Raw genomic sequence first — 17,871 nt, 5'->3', positions numbered from 1 at the left:
TTTTCTCTAGCTGCCTAACCTGTTCTGCAGTTCTTCTTTGGAACATCAGTGCTTAAAGGTGTGTTTTCAGAAGAAACAGGTCAGGACCTCATCTACTTCCCTAACCAGCTCATATTGGATAACATGTTAGCCACTCAGGGTTAAGTTTGTTTTACGGTGCATTGAGTAATGTAAATTACATGTAAATTACAAGTCTGTTAAAACAATGAAATGACATAGACCAAAGGATCACATCCCTCCAACTTATGGGGAGTATATATGCAAACCTTTAAAATATGCAAAATTACCTGATATGGCAGGTGAATGTCTATGACTGTAAGAAAATGAATCATGGATCAGTGTAGGGCTTATGCAACTTCTGGGAAATTTCTGTATCTTCTGGGATGTCCACCCCCGCCAACCGCCCCCTCAGACCCGATTTGGGAAAAGCCAATGTATGATACGACCCACTTTTAACGGGAAACACAACCTAGAACCTCAAGGACGTAGCGTACGGAATGTGTGGAATTTCAGCAGGCAGCGCGACTCCCAACCAGGAGGTGAAGGTACCCCTGGCTTTTGGCCTGGCCAGCGCCACCTTGGTCCAGAGTTTGGGGCATGTCAGTGGGTTCCGCCTGACCCCGGCCGTTGGCTTGGGGATACTGGTCAGCTGCCAGATCAGCATCTTCTGACCTGTGTTGTGCATTGTGGCCCAGAGGATGATGGGAGCAGCCTTTGCCAGTGTCATTGAGTATGGAGGTATGGAGTAAGTTAACCTTATGAGTAGCCTTCAGTTACTCCTTGCAACTATTGCATAATTGACCTTGATGGGAGTCTTTCCTGAGCACTGCGGAGGGGGATCAGAAAGTACTGGGCTGCTCTAATACTGTCTCATCTCACAATCCTTCATGTGACGGCATATGCTTAATGCTTTGCCCCCCCCCCCCCCCCCAACCCTAAGTTTCATCCACCCTTCCTTCCCTCCATTCCTTTTCCATACCTCCTTCTCCTATATGGGACCGCAGGCATCTAACCCTAACCCTATGCAATTTTTATATTCAGACAGAAAACTTGGATTAGCCTTGAGTGAGTTGGTTAAACTTACAGGTTATCCTTCTATATCACACATGCTGTGGGATGAAGCAGCTTCCATCTTGATGTGCGTTGATGACTGTAACCAGTATCCTGTGGTGGGCTATGGTTTCAGAAATGCATTTTATGTCTTTCATGATCGTTTCCCGCTGTAATTACATTACCTGTTTTGACACTTGAAAGTGTGAATGAAATGTAATGCTTTGTCCACAGATCATCTGTACTGGAATCAGTCCCGCGCATTCATTTGGCCTAGCTTTTGAACGAATTAATGTTTCATTTATATAGCACTTTTTCAAACACCTAAAAGACTTCAAGGAACCAATGGGGGGCCACTTCAACCACCACCACTCTGTAGCCCCCACCTGGATGATGCGACAGCTCACCACATAGTAGAAAATTCACCAATCAGATACAGGGGAGGATTAGGAGGCCCGATCTGATAGGGCCACAATGGGCAATTTTAGCCAGGACATCAGGGTACCACCCCTACTCTTCTGAAAGACACCCAGGGATCTTTTCTGACCACAAAGGCAGGACCTCAGTTTTTACGTCTCATCCAAAGGACAGCACAGTGCTTCCCATCACTGCCCTGGCGCATTGGAACTTACACAGCCTGTTGGCCACACCAACACCTCTTCCAGCAGCAACCCAGCTTTCCTAATTGGTCTCCCATCCAAGTACTGGCCAAGCCAAACCTACTTAGCTTCAGGTGGCTTGCCTAGCCTGAACTGCAGGTGTTAAGGGGGCAGTGTTTAGGAATTTACTCACAAAAGTGATCCATTACAGACAGAGGTGGAAAGATCAGGTCCAAAGCATACAAATCCAGACCAAGGTTTTGTTTCAACCAACCAGTTGAACCAGTTGAGTCACAGTCACAGAGTAATCAACTGGTTGGTTGAAACAAAACCTTGCAATGGATTTGAACTCTCTGGACCTGAAATTTCCACCTCTGTCTCTAATGGATTACTTTTTGTGAGTAACTTCCCCAACACTGTCAATGGGTTAAACAGCGATGGCAGTGGTCCAGAAGATGCCAATTGTGGCATCCTGCCTTGTCCCTGTATCCGCTTGTGAAAATCAGCATTGCTGAAATCCAAATTGCATGCCAGTGATCCGGACTCATCATGTTTGTGTGAGTGTACACTTGGCAACCTGCTCACTGGCATCCAGTGGTTAGCTACTTCTTGTGTCTTCCTCAGGAACTGGAAATAATAGCAAAGTAATCAAATATTTAAGGGTCACAGTTTCATGGTTGAAGGATTTTAGTGCCTCGTAAAATAGGCCTGAAGTCTGCCTGGCAACAAGCCAAGCTAAGCACATCAATCTTAGGTCTATGTCCTTATAAGAACTGAAACTTACTCAGCAGTTTGTGCATTAGTGCCATAGGGCTTCTCCTTTTTTTGGATATTTACCACCTCCTCCCACTATAAAAAGTGCCCTATAAATACTTTATTGGCTAGTCTGAGTCCTGTATTTGACACCAGATAGAGCAGAAGACCTGATCACGGCAAAGGACCGAACCCGACCAGGAAGTGAAGGTGTTCCTGGCTTTTGGCCTGGCCATCATGAGCCGTGTTGCCTGCCGAAATTCCACACATTTCGCACGCTATGTCCTTGAGGTTCTAGGTTGTGTTCCCCGTAGAATCATCAGTGGGGCTCCCCTGAATCCAGCGGCTACCTTGGGGATGGTGGTCAACTGCCAGATCAGCATCTTGAGGGCTGTTCTCTACACGATTGCTTAGATGACGGGGGCCATTATTGCCAGTGGAATTGTATGTGGCGCAAGACGGATGGGCAATGATGCACTAGGATGGATCACAGTTGTGCACGGTTAATTAGCTATGTGTATTTACAATGTTTAACCTCAAAATGCAATGACGCTAAGATGATTTTCTTTAGCGGTTATGCTTTGGTCAAATATCAGGAACCTATGTGGAAATTATCAACAGGGCAACCTTGGTTTTTGTGTGGTTTGGTGCTAATTTCTTCAGAAAGGCTCTAACGTTTTAGACTAAGCATGGCTACCATTTCTAAGGAGCCTTTTTCAATTGGGGAAAGAGTGCCGAATTTAACAAATTGCTAAAGCTTTCCATGTGAATTTATGCTACATAAACAATTGCCCTCCTGTAATTTGTTTCCAATCTTGTCTACTATTCCCAAAAATGGATCCTTTCCAAGTCCTCTTAACATTACACTCAGGTTTTTGGTTGCCTGTTAGGCAAGTATAAAATATACGGTTTCCTCTTTCCTCTCCCTCAACAGCTAAATAAAGTCACGGCAAGTCAAGGCTTTGGCATTGAGTTTCTGGCCACCTTCCAGCTGGTTCTGTGTGTCCTAGCGACCACAGATAAAAGGAGAAGGGACGTCACGGGCTCTGCCATCCTGGCCGTCGGCCTTTCGGTGGGCCTGGGACATCTGACAGCTGTGAGTGAACAATCGTTTTTAAACTAGTCTGCCTGCAGTGTCTGTAAGTGCTCCTGTGGGATAATGTGGCCTCTAACATATCCTGACCATCATGCATTTCAAAAGGTTTATGATCGTAACCTAACAAATGACACCCAGAGGTACGAATGGAGCCTCTCCCGCCAACTCACCCTCTTTCACATGATGAGAGTTGATTAGCGTGTGTCCTAAACAGCCATAATTTCCAATAATATTATGATTATGACAGTCGTATTATATTATTAGAAGGTCAATTGTTCAAATCTGATGATTGCCAGAGTAGTCGCATCACTGTTTGGCAATTGAGCAAGGTCTCCAAGCCTGAAAATCGCTCTGGCGCGCCGGATAAATGGCTGACCGTGTGCTCTGGCCCTAAGCTTCGCTCTCTCACCTGCTAATTTGTGTGTCTCACGCCATGTGGCATGTGTGTAAAATGGGATAAGCGGAAACCAAATACTTCCTATGTACCCGTGCCTGTGCAAACAGCGGACTAAGCCTCTGTGCCTCTGATTGGACGGTCGTCGGTTTGGGTCTTGGCAGAATAGCCACGTGTCCATGGGCCCCTGAGCAAGGCCCTTGAACTCCAGCCCCTGGGGGGGTTGCATGCTGGCTGACCCTGTGCTGCGACCCCCAAGCCTGCTCTCACCTGTGTATGTGTCTGTGTGTCTCATGGAGAGCAAGATGGGGTAGGCAAAGAGTGAATTTCCTCACATGGATTAATAAAGTATCTCTATTCTATTCTATTGTCCAAAAATATGGCCTTGATAAAAGTAGTGGTCGTGCAGCTGCTTCTTATACGTGAAAAGAGTTGTGTGATCCTTGTGAAGTAAATTTACCTCTTTTGAAGCTGCAAAAAGCCTGTGAATTCCTACCAAGACTAATGTCTGTTTTCTCCACAGACCAGCTCCACTGGGTGTGGAATAAACCCCGCCCACTCGTTCGGCCCAGCTGTCATTACGGCATCCTTTCAAAACCACTGGGTAATCTTGATTAATTTTAATAAACCCTGCCTTCCATGCAGTATTTTATGATTAATAATCCCCTGTAACATCCTCCTTCTCTGACAGCCTGATGTATACGTTGCGTTGATGTTGTCTAAGCTTTTTGTGGGCTTTTATGTGTTTAAAATGAAAAGCCCTAAGAATAATATATAAAAAAAAAACATAATTCGCATTTCAGCAACAAGTTTGTCAGTTTTGGATGTTTCAATTCATTAATTTTAGTGCAATTCATTAAGCTTAGCACACAGAGACGTTGACGTACAAAAAGGCTGAATTCTGTGTTCTTACTAAAAGGGTAACGTAGCTTGAATTCATCACGTTTCAATTCAAAATGGTACACCGCTGTAATGAGAGAAACAGCCTTTGCCGTTACAGCTTACTGCTCTCGACACACTACTCAGATGTACTGGCTGGAGCCCCTGATAGGGGCAGTGGCTGCTGTCCTGGATTACGACTTCCTGCCGTCCCCCAAATATGGAGATTACTCAAATCGCAGGAACACGAGAGCCCCGCCCCCGTAACGCAGCAGGAAGGTTCCTGGCAATTAATCCTGTCAAAAAAAAACAAAAAACTTTCTTCTTCGCATCATTACTTTTTTCCCTAATGTTTAATTCTTTATTTGCTATGTTTTTTCCCCCCGTTAAACGACTCTGCTAACGTCGCATCTAGCTAACGAAGGTTTAAATGCTTTTTGCTTTAGGTTCCCTTGTTTTTATCTCTCCATAGAAAACACATGGATATCGCGCTAAATGTTTCTTGAATTCTGTAAATGTTCATCAGATAAAATGTAAACAGAAAACTAATAGTTATCAGGTTACTAACTTTATATTTGTGTTAGTTAATGCCCCCTTCAAGGCTGATGGTAGGTGATTAGTCCTGTTAAGCTTGAACCCCCTAGAAAACCCAACAAAAGTTCTGAATGTTTACGGCATGATTCTGAACTCGACACGTAAGGCCATAGCCAAGACAAAATGTTTTAATCAGTGTATGTCATTGATAAATTTTGTACAGAGACATGCACTATGTCCAAAGCTCAGTGACCGTTTTTGCTTCTCAAAGAATCAGAAGGCTGTGGTTAGAAATCTTCTTCTCTTCAGCATGATAATTATTGACAAGTTTTATTCTGGTACACATTTGCACAAATGAGCACAGAACTTGATTGTCTCTGTATGTGTGTTACGTGGGGAATGGGCACAGAGCGGAGACAGAGGAGCGGGAGTCCAGGAAGTCGGGGAAGCGAGGGATTTATTGGGGAAACAATGGTTTTACTGGGGAAACAGTCAGGCACACGGGACAAAACAGGTAGCAGCGTCAATGACAGGAGTGGGAAAAGACGAACAGGGAGGTATTTAAATACATCAGACTACATTGAACAAGACTAGACACAGCTGGTAACACGGGGATTCCACACGAGGCAGTGAGGGGGGGCGTGGCACACGGGAGGATCGGACGAGCAGGGCATGACAATGTGGCTGTTTGCCTAAAAATTGAACGATATGGTGAATCTGGTCATCACTTCAGGGTGAAATCAAAAGGTTCTCCATGGTTTCCTGGAAGAAGCGTGTGCAGTGTAGCGCACCACGTGCGCATGACGCCTTCCCAGCAGCCCCGGGGGTTTTGAATGACCCACGCTTCACCACACTGCGTGTACTCATAAAGAGTTTAAAAGCGGGAAATCCTGGCAGCAAATTATATACATTGTGCAAATGATCCTCGGCCAAGCGCCTGATTAAGGGAAGGAAGAGGCTTGTGCAGCTGATAGTTTGCCGTTAACATGCCTGTCATTCAATGTTTTGTGTCGGTGTCATTACCTCTGATGCACTTGCTCTGTAGCTCTGAAATTCGGCCTCTCCATTCCTGCGTGCGGGGCTGTGGCGATAACGCGGAGGGCACGGCCACGTTTGTGCTGGAAGCAAGGCACTCAGAGCTATTTTTTACCCCTTGTTTACTTTCGGCGAAAGGACAAGGCGCTGAGTGACAAGCTAACGAGTGATATTAGATGCAGCCAGAGCCACGACTAGACAGGGCGGTGGGGGGGGGCGGGGGGTTCTTAGTGGGCCACATCTGGGCTACCTTACACTCCACGCGAGTGATCTGGAAGCTTCGGGTCAGGGTGGGACAGAAAGTCAGGGGGCTCGGTCTGCCTCCCCAGGACCTGGGCGATACACATCTGTCCCTTGTTGTTTCCTGGCCGCATAACATCCTTGGTTACATGGTAATGTCTCAGAGGGGCTGTGGGAGCAGTTTGTTAAAGATGGGGCGCGGCTCCCCATTGTGTTGGCCCCGAGTACCATATTGTCTTCTGCCATAGCCCACCGTCCGTGCCAGTAAGTAGCTTCTTCTTCCTGTGTGTGTTTGACCTTTGAGGTCCTAACATTGTACTTCACCCTAATAAACAAACTCTGTTTTGCTGTACCTACACATTGTGGCAGTAAGAAACATTTTTGCTCTCATTTTTTCCCCCAAGGTTCCTCCTGTCTGCAACATCTTATTATAGTTTAGATTGTTTTTATTTAGTTTTTATTTCTATATTATTTTCAATTTTCACTTGAAATCCAATTTAGTTTTCAGTGTGGTTTATTGGTTTTTATTTTAAATATACATTTGCATTTAGTTTCTATATATTTTACTTCTAAGGGATACACTTAAAATTGTATTGCAGTGTTATGTGTCTGATCTTTAGTGAATCCTTAATGAATTCACACTGCACATTATATACTTTTGTCCTCAAAATGGGCAAAAATTTTTCCTGGCGTTATTAATGGATATTAACAATAAACAAATCAGTACTCAAGGTAAATATTAATAAAAATGCAATTAAAGGTATCTGATACCAGATTTCATTTTATTTCAGTTTGTTTTGGAAGCAACGTTTATAGTTTTCGTTTAGTTCTTTTATTTTCACATCTTCTTTTACTTCATTTTATGAAGTTGTACCCTTGCAGTTTTAGTTTTTGTTGACAATAGTAACCCTGGTCTACAAGCCGAATCCCTTCTTTTTCATCTTTCATCTGAGTCTGAACAAATGAACATCACTCTTATGAGCTCCAGAATTAAAAATGCAGGTACAAACCAGATTTAGTATCTCCCACTGGGTTTAAATGCTTTTGTTCAACAAGTATTGCAAAGTTAATTTAGCAGTACACTTTATTTTGTATCCAAAAAAATTATACATTTCAGCACACACCAAGTTTCTGGAAACAAGGTTAACAAATATATTATTTCTAAGGTGAAATCTGTGCTTTGTTGACAGTGGCATTTAAGACATCCGCAATCTGCAAAACTTTTACAAGTATCACAGTTAAACATTGAACAGTTTGCAGTTAAAAAGCTGATTCCCCAAGTGAATTTTATCAACGGAACATACGGAAAATAACCTATGAAGCCATTTTGGAAGTTTTACAATTCTATGAGATGTAGGTGAATAGTGCAGTGAGCAGCACACATATGGACAGAGGGGACTGAAAAAAGGGTGTGTGTGTGAGTGTGTAATGGGGGGGCTGGCATTTCAGGTGAGCTTAGAAGGAGGAGCTGTCTAACTGCACGCTGAAGACTTCGCAATGTCACAAGCGCAGCTGAAAAAACGATGTACTGCTCTAGAGCTAACTGCACATTCGTGTCAGCTTCTTGACACTATCTTATCTCTCCACAAACACTAAAACTACCATGCTGACCAAACACATGAGCCAAAATCACTCCCCCCCCCCCACAGGCTGACAACACAGTGAATCTCGCTGCGCTCCACTAAGCCTGAGGTCCTGCGGGCCCCGTGACGGGGCCGGGCTGAGCCGAGCCGAAGGCCCGCTTCCCGCGCCAACAGCCGTGTGCCAGTCCGTGGACGTGGGGACCCCAACCCAACAAGAGTGCGTTAATTGTGACAGAGAGTGATACTCCGAAATCTGGCCCCGCCAGGGACCTTTTGCCCCTACAAAAAGAAGGAGTGGTGGGGGGGGATTCTCAGACCAATTATAAATAACACAAAGGACTTTCACATGGAGATACTGAAACAAAACCGCACAGCCAAAATGGGTTCCAGAGTTATAATTGTATCATTATTCACTTAGTACTGTTGTTACCAATGACTGCTTTCACAGCTTGAATTTTTTTTTTTAAATCTATTATACAGATGGACAGGAGCATGCAGAAACTGTTATGCTACATCACAGTGTTACATAGGTCATACTTTTACCAAATCACACTGATTGTTTCTGGGTATTTCACTGGCGATTCTGCCAGACAGCCAGCAGCACCAGAGGTGCTAATGCAGGAGGTGCCTTAGAACAGCCCATTCCTAAAAAACAGGATCATGTGACTGTAGACCACATACCAGCAGCAATTTACTTGAGGGGACACAAATAATGTAGTGGTACTCTTATTTAATGTATTAATTAGCCAGAAACTATGTGTTAGTTACACACTGATCCCTATGTGTTAGTTACACACTGATCCCCATTATGAATCAATCGGTTCATGTATTTCATGGAGTCACTATATTTTTTTTAACTCAGTAACTAAGTGCCTCTCAAGTAAAGTGTTACCAAATTGTCTTCTGTAGCAAAACCGTCAGATCCTCCATCATGGGCTTAACAGTTTTCAGGCAGATGTAATCCACAATAATTACTCATAATCCCTTGCTTATAAGACGTTCTGTAACCCTAACCCTAACAAATCATAATCAAAATGCTAGTTAAGAGATTTAACCTTTTTTAGATTTAGTTATATATTAGTGCAATTTTATCAGCGTTAGTCAGTTTTTAATCAGCGTTATCCTTCAATAATGTAAATCGATACCTATTCCTGCAGTACCCATAAAGAAAAACCTAAGCATACAACATAATGCACAATGCATGTCAAAATATTTATGATATTTATAGCGTATATTTCATTAAGGCCGTGAAGATGAAACCTAAATTGGAGGTATTTGACTGCCCGATACGCTCTGCGTGATGTTCCATCCAAATTCCATGCCGCTAATTCAAGACTGGAAACTATCCCAGGAAACATGGGGCATCAGGCACGGCCCCAGGACTGCATGTTTAAAAACGGAACGAAAAAAGCTGTTTGTCACACCCGAAGGTTTTGATCGCATACATGTGCATACATAAGAAACACTTATCTCACACAAGCATACAGGCGCACGCCTCGTGATAAAGTTTACTGTCACACCCGCATATTCACAGCAACGTATTTCTTTTAGCGCCTGAGACGTTTGTTGAAAAATACGTGCACACACGTACTAAATCTCCGACAAAAAACAATCAGAAATCTACGTTTGTGCTTTTGGGAGGTTTTCCACTGATCGATGATGCGAGGGATCCCCACATTCCGATTACAGCGTCACACCTCCTGTGTATATTTTTCTTGTACTTAGAAGCAGCGGCGATTCGTTATTTTAATAGTGACACGACAGTGACACCTAGTGGTAATAGAACAACTGACCGAAAGCATCCCCTTTACTCTAAAAATTAATGCTTCTGATGATAATTGGTGAGTTTGAGAGTGAGATTAAGTGTCAATAACTTATTTCATTATTGTTAACATGTAAATAGAATTTTAAAGCATCACGTTACATTCTGATAATTCACTGTTTACGTCGTAATGGCGGCTACAATTGCCTTACACCTCCACTGTTAGCGGTTCAAACCCTACCCTGTGTTCTCCATGTCCTAAGACGTTCCGTGGTCAGGCATCTTAAATGCTGTTTAGTGCCATTTAACCCATTAGGCGACAAAAGCGACAGCCTAGGGCGCCATCTTCTGTCCATCTTCTAACCAGCCGATTTCACTATGTTCCGGACTGAGTGCTGGCGCCCTCTAGAGTGTCATCTCGGAACATCTTCGGGGCAAGCGATATACTGTAGTTTGTATTACCTACAGTCCTACAACACCTCCTTCCATTCATTATGGAAGGTGAGGAGATTTCGTAAATTTACATTTATGTACAAAAACTATACCATAGTAACAATGTTATTAACCAAAAACTCAATATTTTTGTTTCGTAATACATAACCATATCGAATAACCTTGAGAGAAGGAAACTCCACAGCCAGTCAAATACATCCAAACACAACTTATGGACACTTATGCAATTATAAAACAAATGGTCAGTCGTCTCTATTTGCGAATCACACAATACCTCCAAATTAAAATGTAATGTTAGAAACCCTTTTGATTTTTAAAACGCATTTCTTTCACTTTTGGAGCAACAGGTTATTTTAAATGCTTTGTTCTTATGGATTTAATTTCCAGTTGTCCATAATCTCTTAAATCTCTATTACTTTTTGCTGGCCCAGGATATAAAGAGTTAATGAAACTTTTTCTTGAAAAAAGTAATATTAGATTTTTTGTCCAACAAATCCAATTTGTCAATAATTAACTTCTGCAATTTTGGCCTATGATTATTCCCAAAGCCTCTAGATAAGTGCAGAAATGCTGTAGGTAGAGGATTCCGCTAAAGAACAATTCAGATTATATCTCTTATTAAAATCCTCATGTCCCAGTAACTTACCTTATTCATCCATTAGATGAATCACTGACCATATACCTCTCTCCTGCCAGCTCTTAACAAATACGGGCTACCTTTTCAAAATCACCCGATTGTTCCATATTGGAACATCATGTGGGCTAAAATTGTGCTTATAGAGTAGACCTCCAATATTAACAACACATATTGGTGAAAAGCAGAAAGTGTGACGGATATCACAGTTCAGTAAAAATTCAACATCCCCCACCAACTGGTCAAAGTACTGAGGTACATGAAAAGTAGGGTAGATTACTATTCCTTATGAAAGACTCGAGCCAATTAATTTTAATAACTCAATCCATCACATCAAAATCAACAATTTCCCCATCTTTATAGTTTTTAATGATATCCATTTTCCTTATATAATTATGCTTGTTCTTCCAAATAAAGTTGACATTTAACTGATTTATTTCTTTAATACACCTAGATGATACGAGTAAGGAATAGATCTATTATGGCAGGTAACGGTACAACCTTATGGGCGATTGTTTTTTGCGTCATTTCCGGCGCCCTTTTTCCGCGACGGAAGATCGCAGTGTTTCGCTGCATCGCACTATATTTGTGTGAAAGATGTCTCCGTCTGTGTTCAATTTTAATGAAGCCAAAGATAAATTTACGGTAAGGGTTATGCAGTTTAAGCATGCCAATCCACCGCTTGTGTATGCTAAACTGGGTTATCGTCTCTTAAATGAATTTGCCAAAGTTTGCATACGTTTGAATATGAGTGCGTTATCCCGGCTAGCCGGCTAGTTAGCACGGTGGGCTGTTTTGTTAACATTTTGGTATGTGATGGGGCAGTTTATGTCTTTGTATTAACGAAGTTAAGTTAACGATCGTTATCTAGCTTTCATTTTCTGAAACGTGTCCATAGACTGGTTTCCAGGGCCACGCTATCTGACCATGATGCTTTAGATTTCTTACGCTTTCTTGTCTGTGTCATGGCATACCCGTATCGATTATTGATTCGCATTGATTATTATCTTTCATTCAGTAAACGTACGTGTCTGTCTTTTTTCCAAGGCTGCAACTATAAGTGCGTTGGACAGTAAGACCATCAAACCCTTGATAAACATATTCAACCAGCTATCCGGAAAGTAAGAGTTTTATCTATCTAATTAACGAAGTGTTGCGTGTCTTTCCGGTCGGTACATAGTTTTCGCACTCATTAAGGTTTAGCTAGTCACTGGGTGACTAACGAGTAACCAGAGACCATCGATTTTTTCCCCCCCAGTGAGACGGAGAAGAAGACAACGTTCGATCAGGCCCTTCGAGGGGTGTTGGAGGGGGTAATTGTAAGCTGAAATTGGTTATTAATATCAATAATTAATGAAACATATAAAGTGGGTATCATGGTTAATATTTGGCATGGCAACTTTGTATTCCCTAGGTGAAACAGAACACTGGCTGTGATGATTTCCTGTCGCTCATTTACCTCAGTATTGATGGAGTCACTGAAGGTATGTTACCACAACCAGTATCTGACTGCCTCTTTGTGGCTGCCTAGATAGAAGTCAAGGCAAATGCCAGAAGTTGTAAAACCTTGGAATGAAACTCTACTTCTGGTCTGCAGGTATCTGCTCAGCCACAACCCCTTTCCTCCTGCTTGGAGATGTGCTTGACTGTCTTCCTCTCGACCAGTGTGACAAAATATTCACTTTTGTTGAGGAGAACGTCTCTACGTGGAAATCTGTAAGTTGGCGGGGGGTTGGGATGGTTTATGATGCATCCCTGTTTTTTTTGTCATGCAAAGATATATGACAACTGCTCTTTGGTTCTTTGGAGACCCTATTCGTAACATTCTGTGTCTTCTTCTAGAGCTCATTTTATACTGCTGGGAAGAACTACTTGTTAAGGATGTGCAATGGTAAGGTTTTATACCAGTTTAAACTATGTTTCATGCCGAGTTAAGCATTAAAGCCTCAGCAACAGAGTACACAAAATGCTCCAGTACCTATTAAAGTGCATTTTAAATTTGTATTACAAACATCACTTGCTGCAGGTGTGGTATATTATTATTGTTTCCAGTTTACATATCTTGAAGTGAGCTGTCATTTGATCACTGTTTATGCTCCATAAATGTATGGCACATCGGTAATAAGCATATGTTTGTGTCTCCCTGCCCAGATCTCCTGAGGCGTCTGTCCAAAACGCAGAACACTGTCTTCTGCGGCCGGATCCAGCTATTTCTGGCTCGACTGTTTCCCCTGTCGGAGAAATCCGGTAGGGAGGGATTACTCTGCCCTTTGATTTCAGTGTATTTGTTAACAGACGTCAGCGTAAGGTGACATCTGTGATTTATTCGTGTGTTGTTTATATATTTGTCTTGAAGTATTCATTTTGCTTGCCTGTTTCTGTGCCCTCAGGTCTGAACTTGCAGAGCCAGTTTAACCTTGACAACATCACAGTGTTCAACAAGAATGAGCAGGAGAGCACTCTTGGTCAGAAGGTTGGTGTCCACTCTGAATATGCTGCATGTTAAAAGCTGCCCATTCCTGTGATGTGCAACCTAAAAAGAACCAAGCAGCAGTTGTGTGGAACCCAACAGCAGGCTTGTTCTAGAACTCCGAACACGTGATTGCCAGTATCTACAGATATACCATAGTTGACCGTGGTTCAGATATGAAGTACAGGACAATAGCACATTGGAGAAAATGTTTTTATTATTATTTAAATTTTTTTAAGGATGTGGTACAAATTACAATGTTACAGAAACTGTGCACATTGTATTAAAACAATTGCCGTAAGAGTAGCATTCGCAGCAACGACACTAAAGGGAACAGCATGTAGCCATGTGCCGATTCCATTGTGTTTGTCATTGTTTTGTCTCTGTGGGTCACAGTTGTGGCATTTTAAGGTGGAGTGGTCACACTTGCATTCTTGTCACCCTCACAGCACACAGAAGAGAAAGAGGAGGGTATGGAAGTGGAAGAGGGTGAGATGGGAGACGAGGAGCCGACTCCCTGGTAAGAGGGGCTCTCTGTGACAACATCAGCCCTGGTAAACAAAAGGGTAGTCAAGTGGGACAATGTAGAAGTGTTATCTTAATGAATATTTGGTTAAGGACATCAGTGTAAGTTATAGGAAAGGCTGAATTTGCCATGCAGTCAGTTACGTAATAAAATGTGTGCAATCCTGATTTTATTTTTTAAGAAAGTCATTCTTTTTATGTCCTCTTCTCTAGCACCGTTCCCATTGATTACGCCCTGTATAGAAAGTTCTGGACATTGCAAGACTACTTCAGGAACCCAGTGCAGTGCTACGACAAGTTTTCCTGGATGACCTTTCTGAAGGTGCCCTTCTCAGACGCTTGTACCACGACTCGTGTCGTTGTACCCATGCACAAAGCAACGGCCAGATACTGGTGCGAATGTAATCAGTGACTGTTTAATGCTAATCTGTACTCAAGAAATGTAAAAGTTTAAGCCTCATAATATATTTGTTTTAATGGCATGTTCGGGCCAAATTGACCAAGACAGCGGTCCATTTGAGCTACTTCCATATATATAAGATATTCATCAGTCATCTGCAGTTTTTGCTTATCCATTGCTTAAAAAAAATACATTTTTAATATAGGTGCATGTTTTTACTAGAGCAGTTCAGGCGAGGAACAAGCTAATATGCCAGGCTCACTCTCCGGTGGGGAGCCTCTTTGTTAAACCGGCTGCTTTTTCAGTAACATTCTCATTTGTGTCCCGCAGTACTCGGATGAGACCCTGGCGGTGTTTAAAAGCTACAAACTGGACGACACACAGGCGTCGAAGCGGAAACTGGAAGAGCTCAGGACAGCGGGAGGAGAGCATGTGTACTTTGCGAAATTCCTCACCAGTGAGAAGGTGCTGTGCTATTATCAGTCTGAAAACACCGGCTTTCTAGATGCTAACATTTACTGTATATCCTTGGGCGAAGGCTATTTGGCCCTCATTGTCTTGTCCTCCCTCCGCACAGCTGATGGACTTGCAGCTAAGTGACGGTAACTTCCGACGCCACATTCTCCTGCAGTATTTGATCCTCTTCCAGTATCTGAAAGGCCAGGTCAAGTTCAAAAGGTAGGGGATATTTCTCTCTCCTGTGTTTTTGGGAATGTTGAATAGATCCTAAAAATCCCATAATGCAGCTATAGTTTAGTAAAAACAGATTGCCAACTATCAGAATGGCCTTTTGTAATGAGCATGTTGTATGTTTGTTCGTATGTTTGTTCAAATGTTGCAACTCACTTTCCTCAGCTCCAATTGTGTTTTAAATGATGACCAGTGCCTATGGATGGAGGAAACCAGCAAACTGGTTTACCAGGTCAGTTCTTTCATCCCCAGTTGTCTTTAAATAGCTCTTGGTGAAAATTTTCAATCCAGGTTTATTGCTTCTATCCAAAGAATAGTAATTACTTCTGATTAATTACCCAATAGGCTGAGAGTTGGAATTAATTATTACCCAGGGGAGATGTTTCCTTTTTGTGGCAGACACCTGCTGGTGCACAGAAGGGTGTCTACCCAAAGCATCTTTGTTTAACAGCACAACCTTTCCTTTGCAGTTGCTCAGAGAAATTCCACCTGATGGAGACAAATTTGCCAACACGGTGGAGGTAGGCCTCTTGATGAAACTGAAGATGGTAGAACTATTATAAAATACAGGAGTTTTAAACATTTTCTTCACCTAAATAATGCTTAGCATAATTATATTAACTGTACAGAACGTTTAATGGGGAATCTTCTTGAGTGATTTGTACCCTGAACCTTAGCAAAAGTGGATTGTATATTTTTACACAACACTTCAGAAATATTCAGAGGTGTCAGTCTCGGCTATGTCTTTACAGCACATTTTGAACAATGAGGAGAACTGGAATGCGTGGAAAAATGAAGGCTGTCCAAGTTTTGTGAAGGAAAGGTAATGGCTTGTTCCTCCGGCGCGGTGCTCATTGCTACATGGTCAGCATGGACCTCTTTGGGATCTCGTCGTGCGGCTTGCAGTTGAAGGCTGAAGACCGGCGTGAACATTCTCTTTACCTCACCTGCTTCAGGCCTGCTGACGCGAAGCCCTCAAGGCCGACTCGTAAGCGACCGGCGCCGGAGGACTTCTTGGGGAAGGGTCCTGACCGGAAGATCTTCATGGGCAAGTCAGTAGACGTTCAGTCCTATTTTAAGGTGTTAGTCATGAAAACTCATTGATGCTTTTATGAGATACGAGTATTGGTAAATATTCTGAATATCAACCTTGCCCCCTCGTAACATAGGGTGTCTGTTTATACAATGGAAACCCCCCCAGTCCTGTTAGAAAAAGGAATGTACTGAATTATTCAAGCACGCTGAGGTTTACTTCTGTTGCAGTGATGAATTGACACGACTCTGGAATCTCAACCATGACAACATGGACGCCTGCAAGTCAGACAGCAGGTGTGTGGAATGAGGTTTGGTCATGCTGTGGGGAGCCAAACTCTGTATTTATCATCACTTTTAATCAGCAGCTTGAAATTCCACCTGCACAGGGCTAAATTTACTTCACAGTGTGAATATAATGCAGCATTTTTTTTCCCCCCCTTAGGGAGTTCATGCCGTCTCTCGAAGAGTTTTTCGAGGCGGCCATCGAGCAGGCCGACCCAGCCAATATGGTGGAGGATGAGTACAAGTATGAACACGTAGACACTTGTCTCCATTGCTGCAATACATCATTCAGTTTGTCTTGCATTACTAACCCTCAGATTTGGTTGTCGTTAAATCAACTTTCTGAATCTCCTACAGATGTTCGTCCTTGGCCACTTATCATAGGACTGCAAAGCTTTTAATTTGTCATTGGCCTCTGTGATGTGCAGCATTGTGGTGGTCTTTGGCCTCTGTGATGTGTGCAGCATTGTGGTGGTCTTTGGCCTCTGTGATGTGTGCAGCATTGTGGTGCTTTCACAGCAGGCCTTAAGCTTATGCCCCTCCCACAGGGTGGTGAGAAACTCCAACTACGGCTGGAGGGCGTTGCGCTTGCTGTCCCGGAGAAGTCCCCATTTCTTCCAGCCCACGAACCAGCAGTTCAAGAGCTTGGCGGACTACCTGGAAAGCATGGTCATCAAGCTGGCTAAAGAGCTTCCGGTGAGGGCGTGAGCCTGTCATCACTTGCCCTCAAGGCATCCCCCAGGTGGGCTGTAGCCAAGCTCGATTAAATCCTATCTTCTGTTCTGCCCCACCTCAGAAAGATCTCCCATCTGAAGAAATAAAAACTGGCGAGGAAGAAGAGGATGACGACAATGGCGATAATCTCCTGAAGGAGAGCAATGATAGTGAGTTTGTTTCAAGTTTCCCTCAATTACGCCATTTTACCCTACTGTGTTAATGGGTGTTGGAAAATCCCTCAGTAGAAATGCCATTTCAGGTGTACTTTTCCTCTGCCTCTAGGCCCCGGAATCCAGAACAAGCTTGTATCCAACCAACAGATGGATGAAGTAGCAGCGAAGCTGGGCTCCCAGTGGAAGACGCTGGCAACGCAGCTGGAGATGAAGGCGGCCGAGGTGCGGGAGATCGAGACGGAGAGCGAGGACGCGGACATGCAGGCCAAGCTGCTGCTGGTGGCGTGGCAGGACAGGGAAGGCAGCCAGGCCACGGTGGAGAACCTGATCACGGCACTGAACGCGGCAGGGTTCTCCAGCTTCACAGAGGCTCTCAGTGACACATAGGCAGGACGTGTCCCTGTGCGCCCGACCACAGCGAATTCTTTTACTGTATACCGTCATTCGTTAAATAAATGTTTTTGTAAAAGTACCCGTTTGCCCCAAGCGCAACATGTTGGGAGGTAAGGGGGGGGGGGGGCTTCCAAGTCATTCAAATTAGACAGCCAGTGTTCATAGAGCAGTTTA

The 17,871-nt window shown here is 43.3% G+C and overlaps 1 protein-coding gene and 1 pseudogene across 1 annotated transcript; both read left to right on the top strand.

Moving 5' to 3' along the window:
• Positions 1 to 497: 497 nt before the first annotated feature.
• Positions 498 to 5,038, top strand: LOC111845845 (aquaporin-1-like; annotated as a pseudogene).
• Positions 5,039 to 11,522: 6,484 nt separating this feature from the next.
• Positions 11,523 to 17,776, top strand: thoc1 (THO complex 1). The gene is made up of 21 exons (XM_023815702.2): positions 11,523 to 11,657; positions 12,060 to 12,133; positions 12,271 to 12,331; positions 12,427 to 12,496; positions 12,610 to 12,728; positions 12,855 to 12,903; positions 13,164 to 13,259; positions 13,403 to 13,485; positions 13,932 to 14,002; positions 14,221 to 14,329; positions 14,738 to 14,872; positions 14,985 to 15,085; positions 15,263 to 15,329; positions 15,568 to 15,618; positions 15,850 to 15,920; positions 16,054 to 16,149; positions 16,361 to 16,426; positions 16,575 to 16,658; positions 16,963 to 17,110; positions 17,211 to 17,298; positions 17,414 to 17,776. Exons 1-21 carry the CDS (start codon positions 11,610 to 11,612, stop codon positions 17,689 to 17,691), a joined length of 1,965 nt encoding a protein of 654 aa, XP_023671470.2. The 5' UTR covers positions 11,523 to 11,609; the 3' UTR covers positions 17,692 to 17,776.
• The last annotated feature ends 95 nt before the right edge of the window (positions 17,777 to 17,871 follow it).

The sequence above is a fragment of the Paramormyrops kingsleyae genome, chromosome 4 (assembly GCF_048594095.1).
Source record: "Paramormyrops kingsleyae isolate MSU_618 chromosome 4, PKINGS_0.4, whole genome shotgun sequence".
NCBI classification, from domain to species: domain Eukaryota; kingdom Metazoa; phylum Chordata; class Actinopteri; order Osteoglossiformes; family Mormyridae; genus Paramormyrops; species Paramormyrops kingsleyae.
This window is presented reverse-complemented; position numbering and strand designations above follow the sequence as displayed.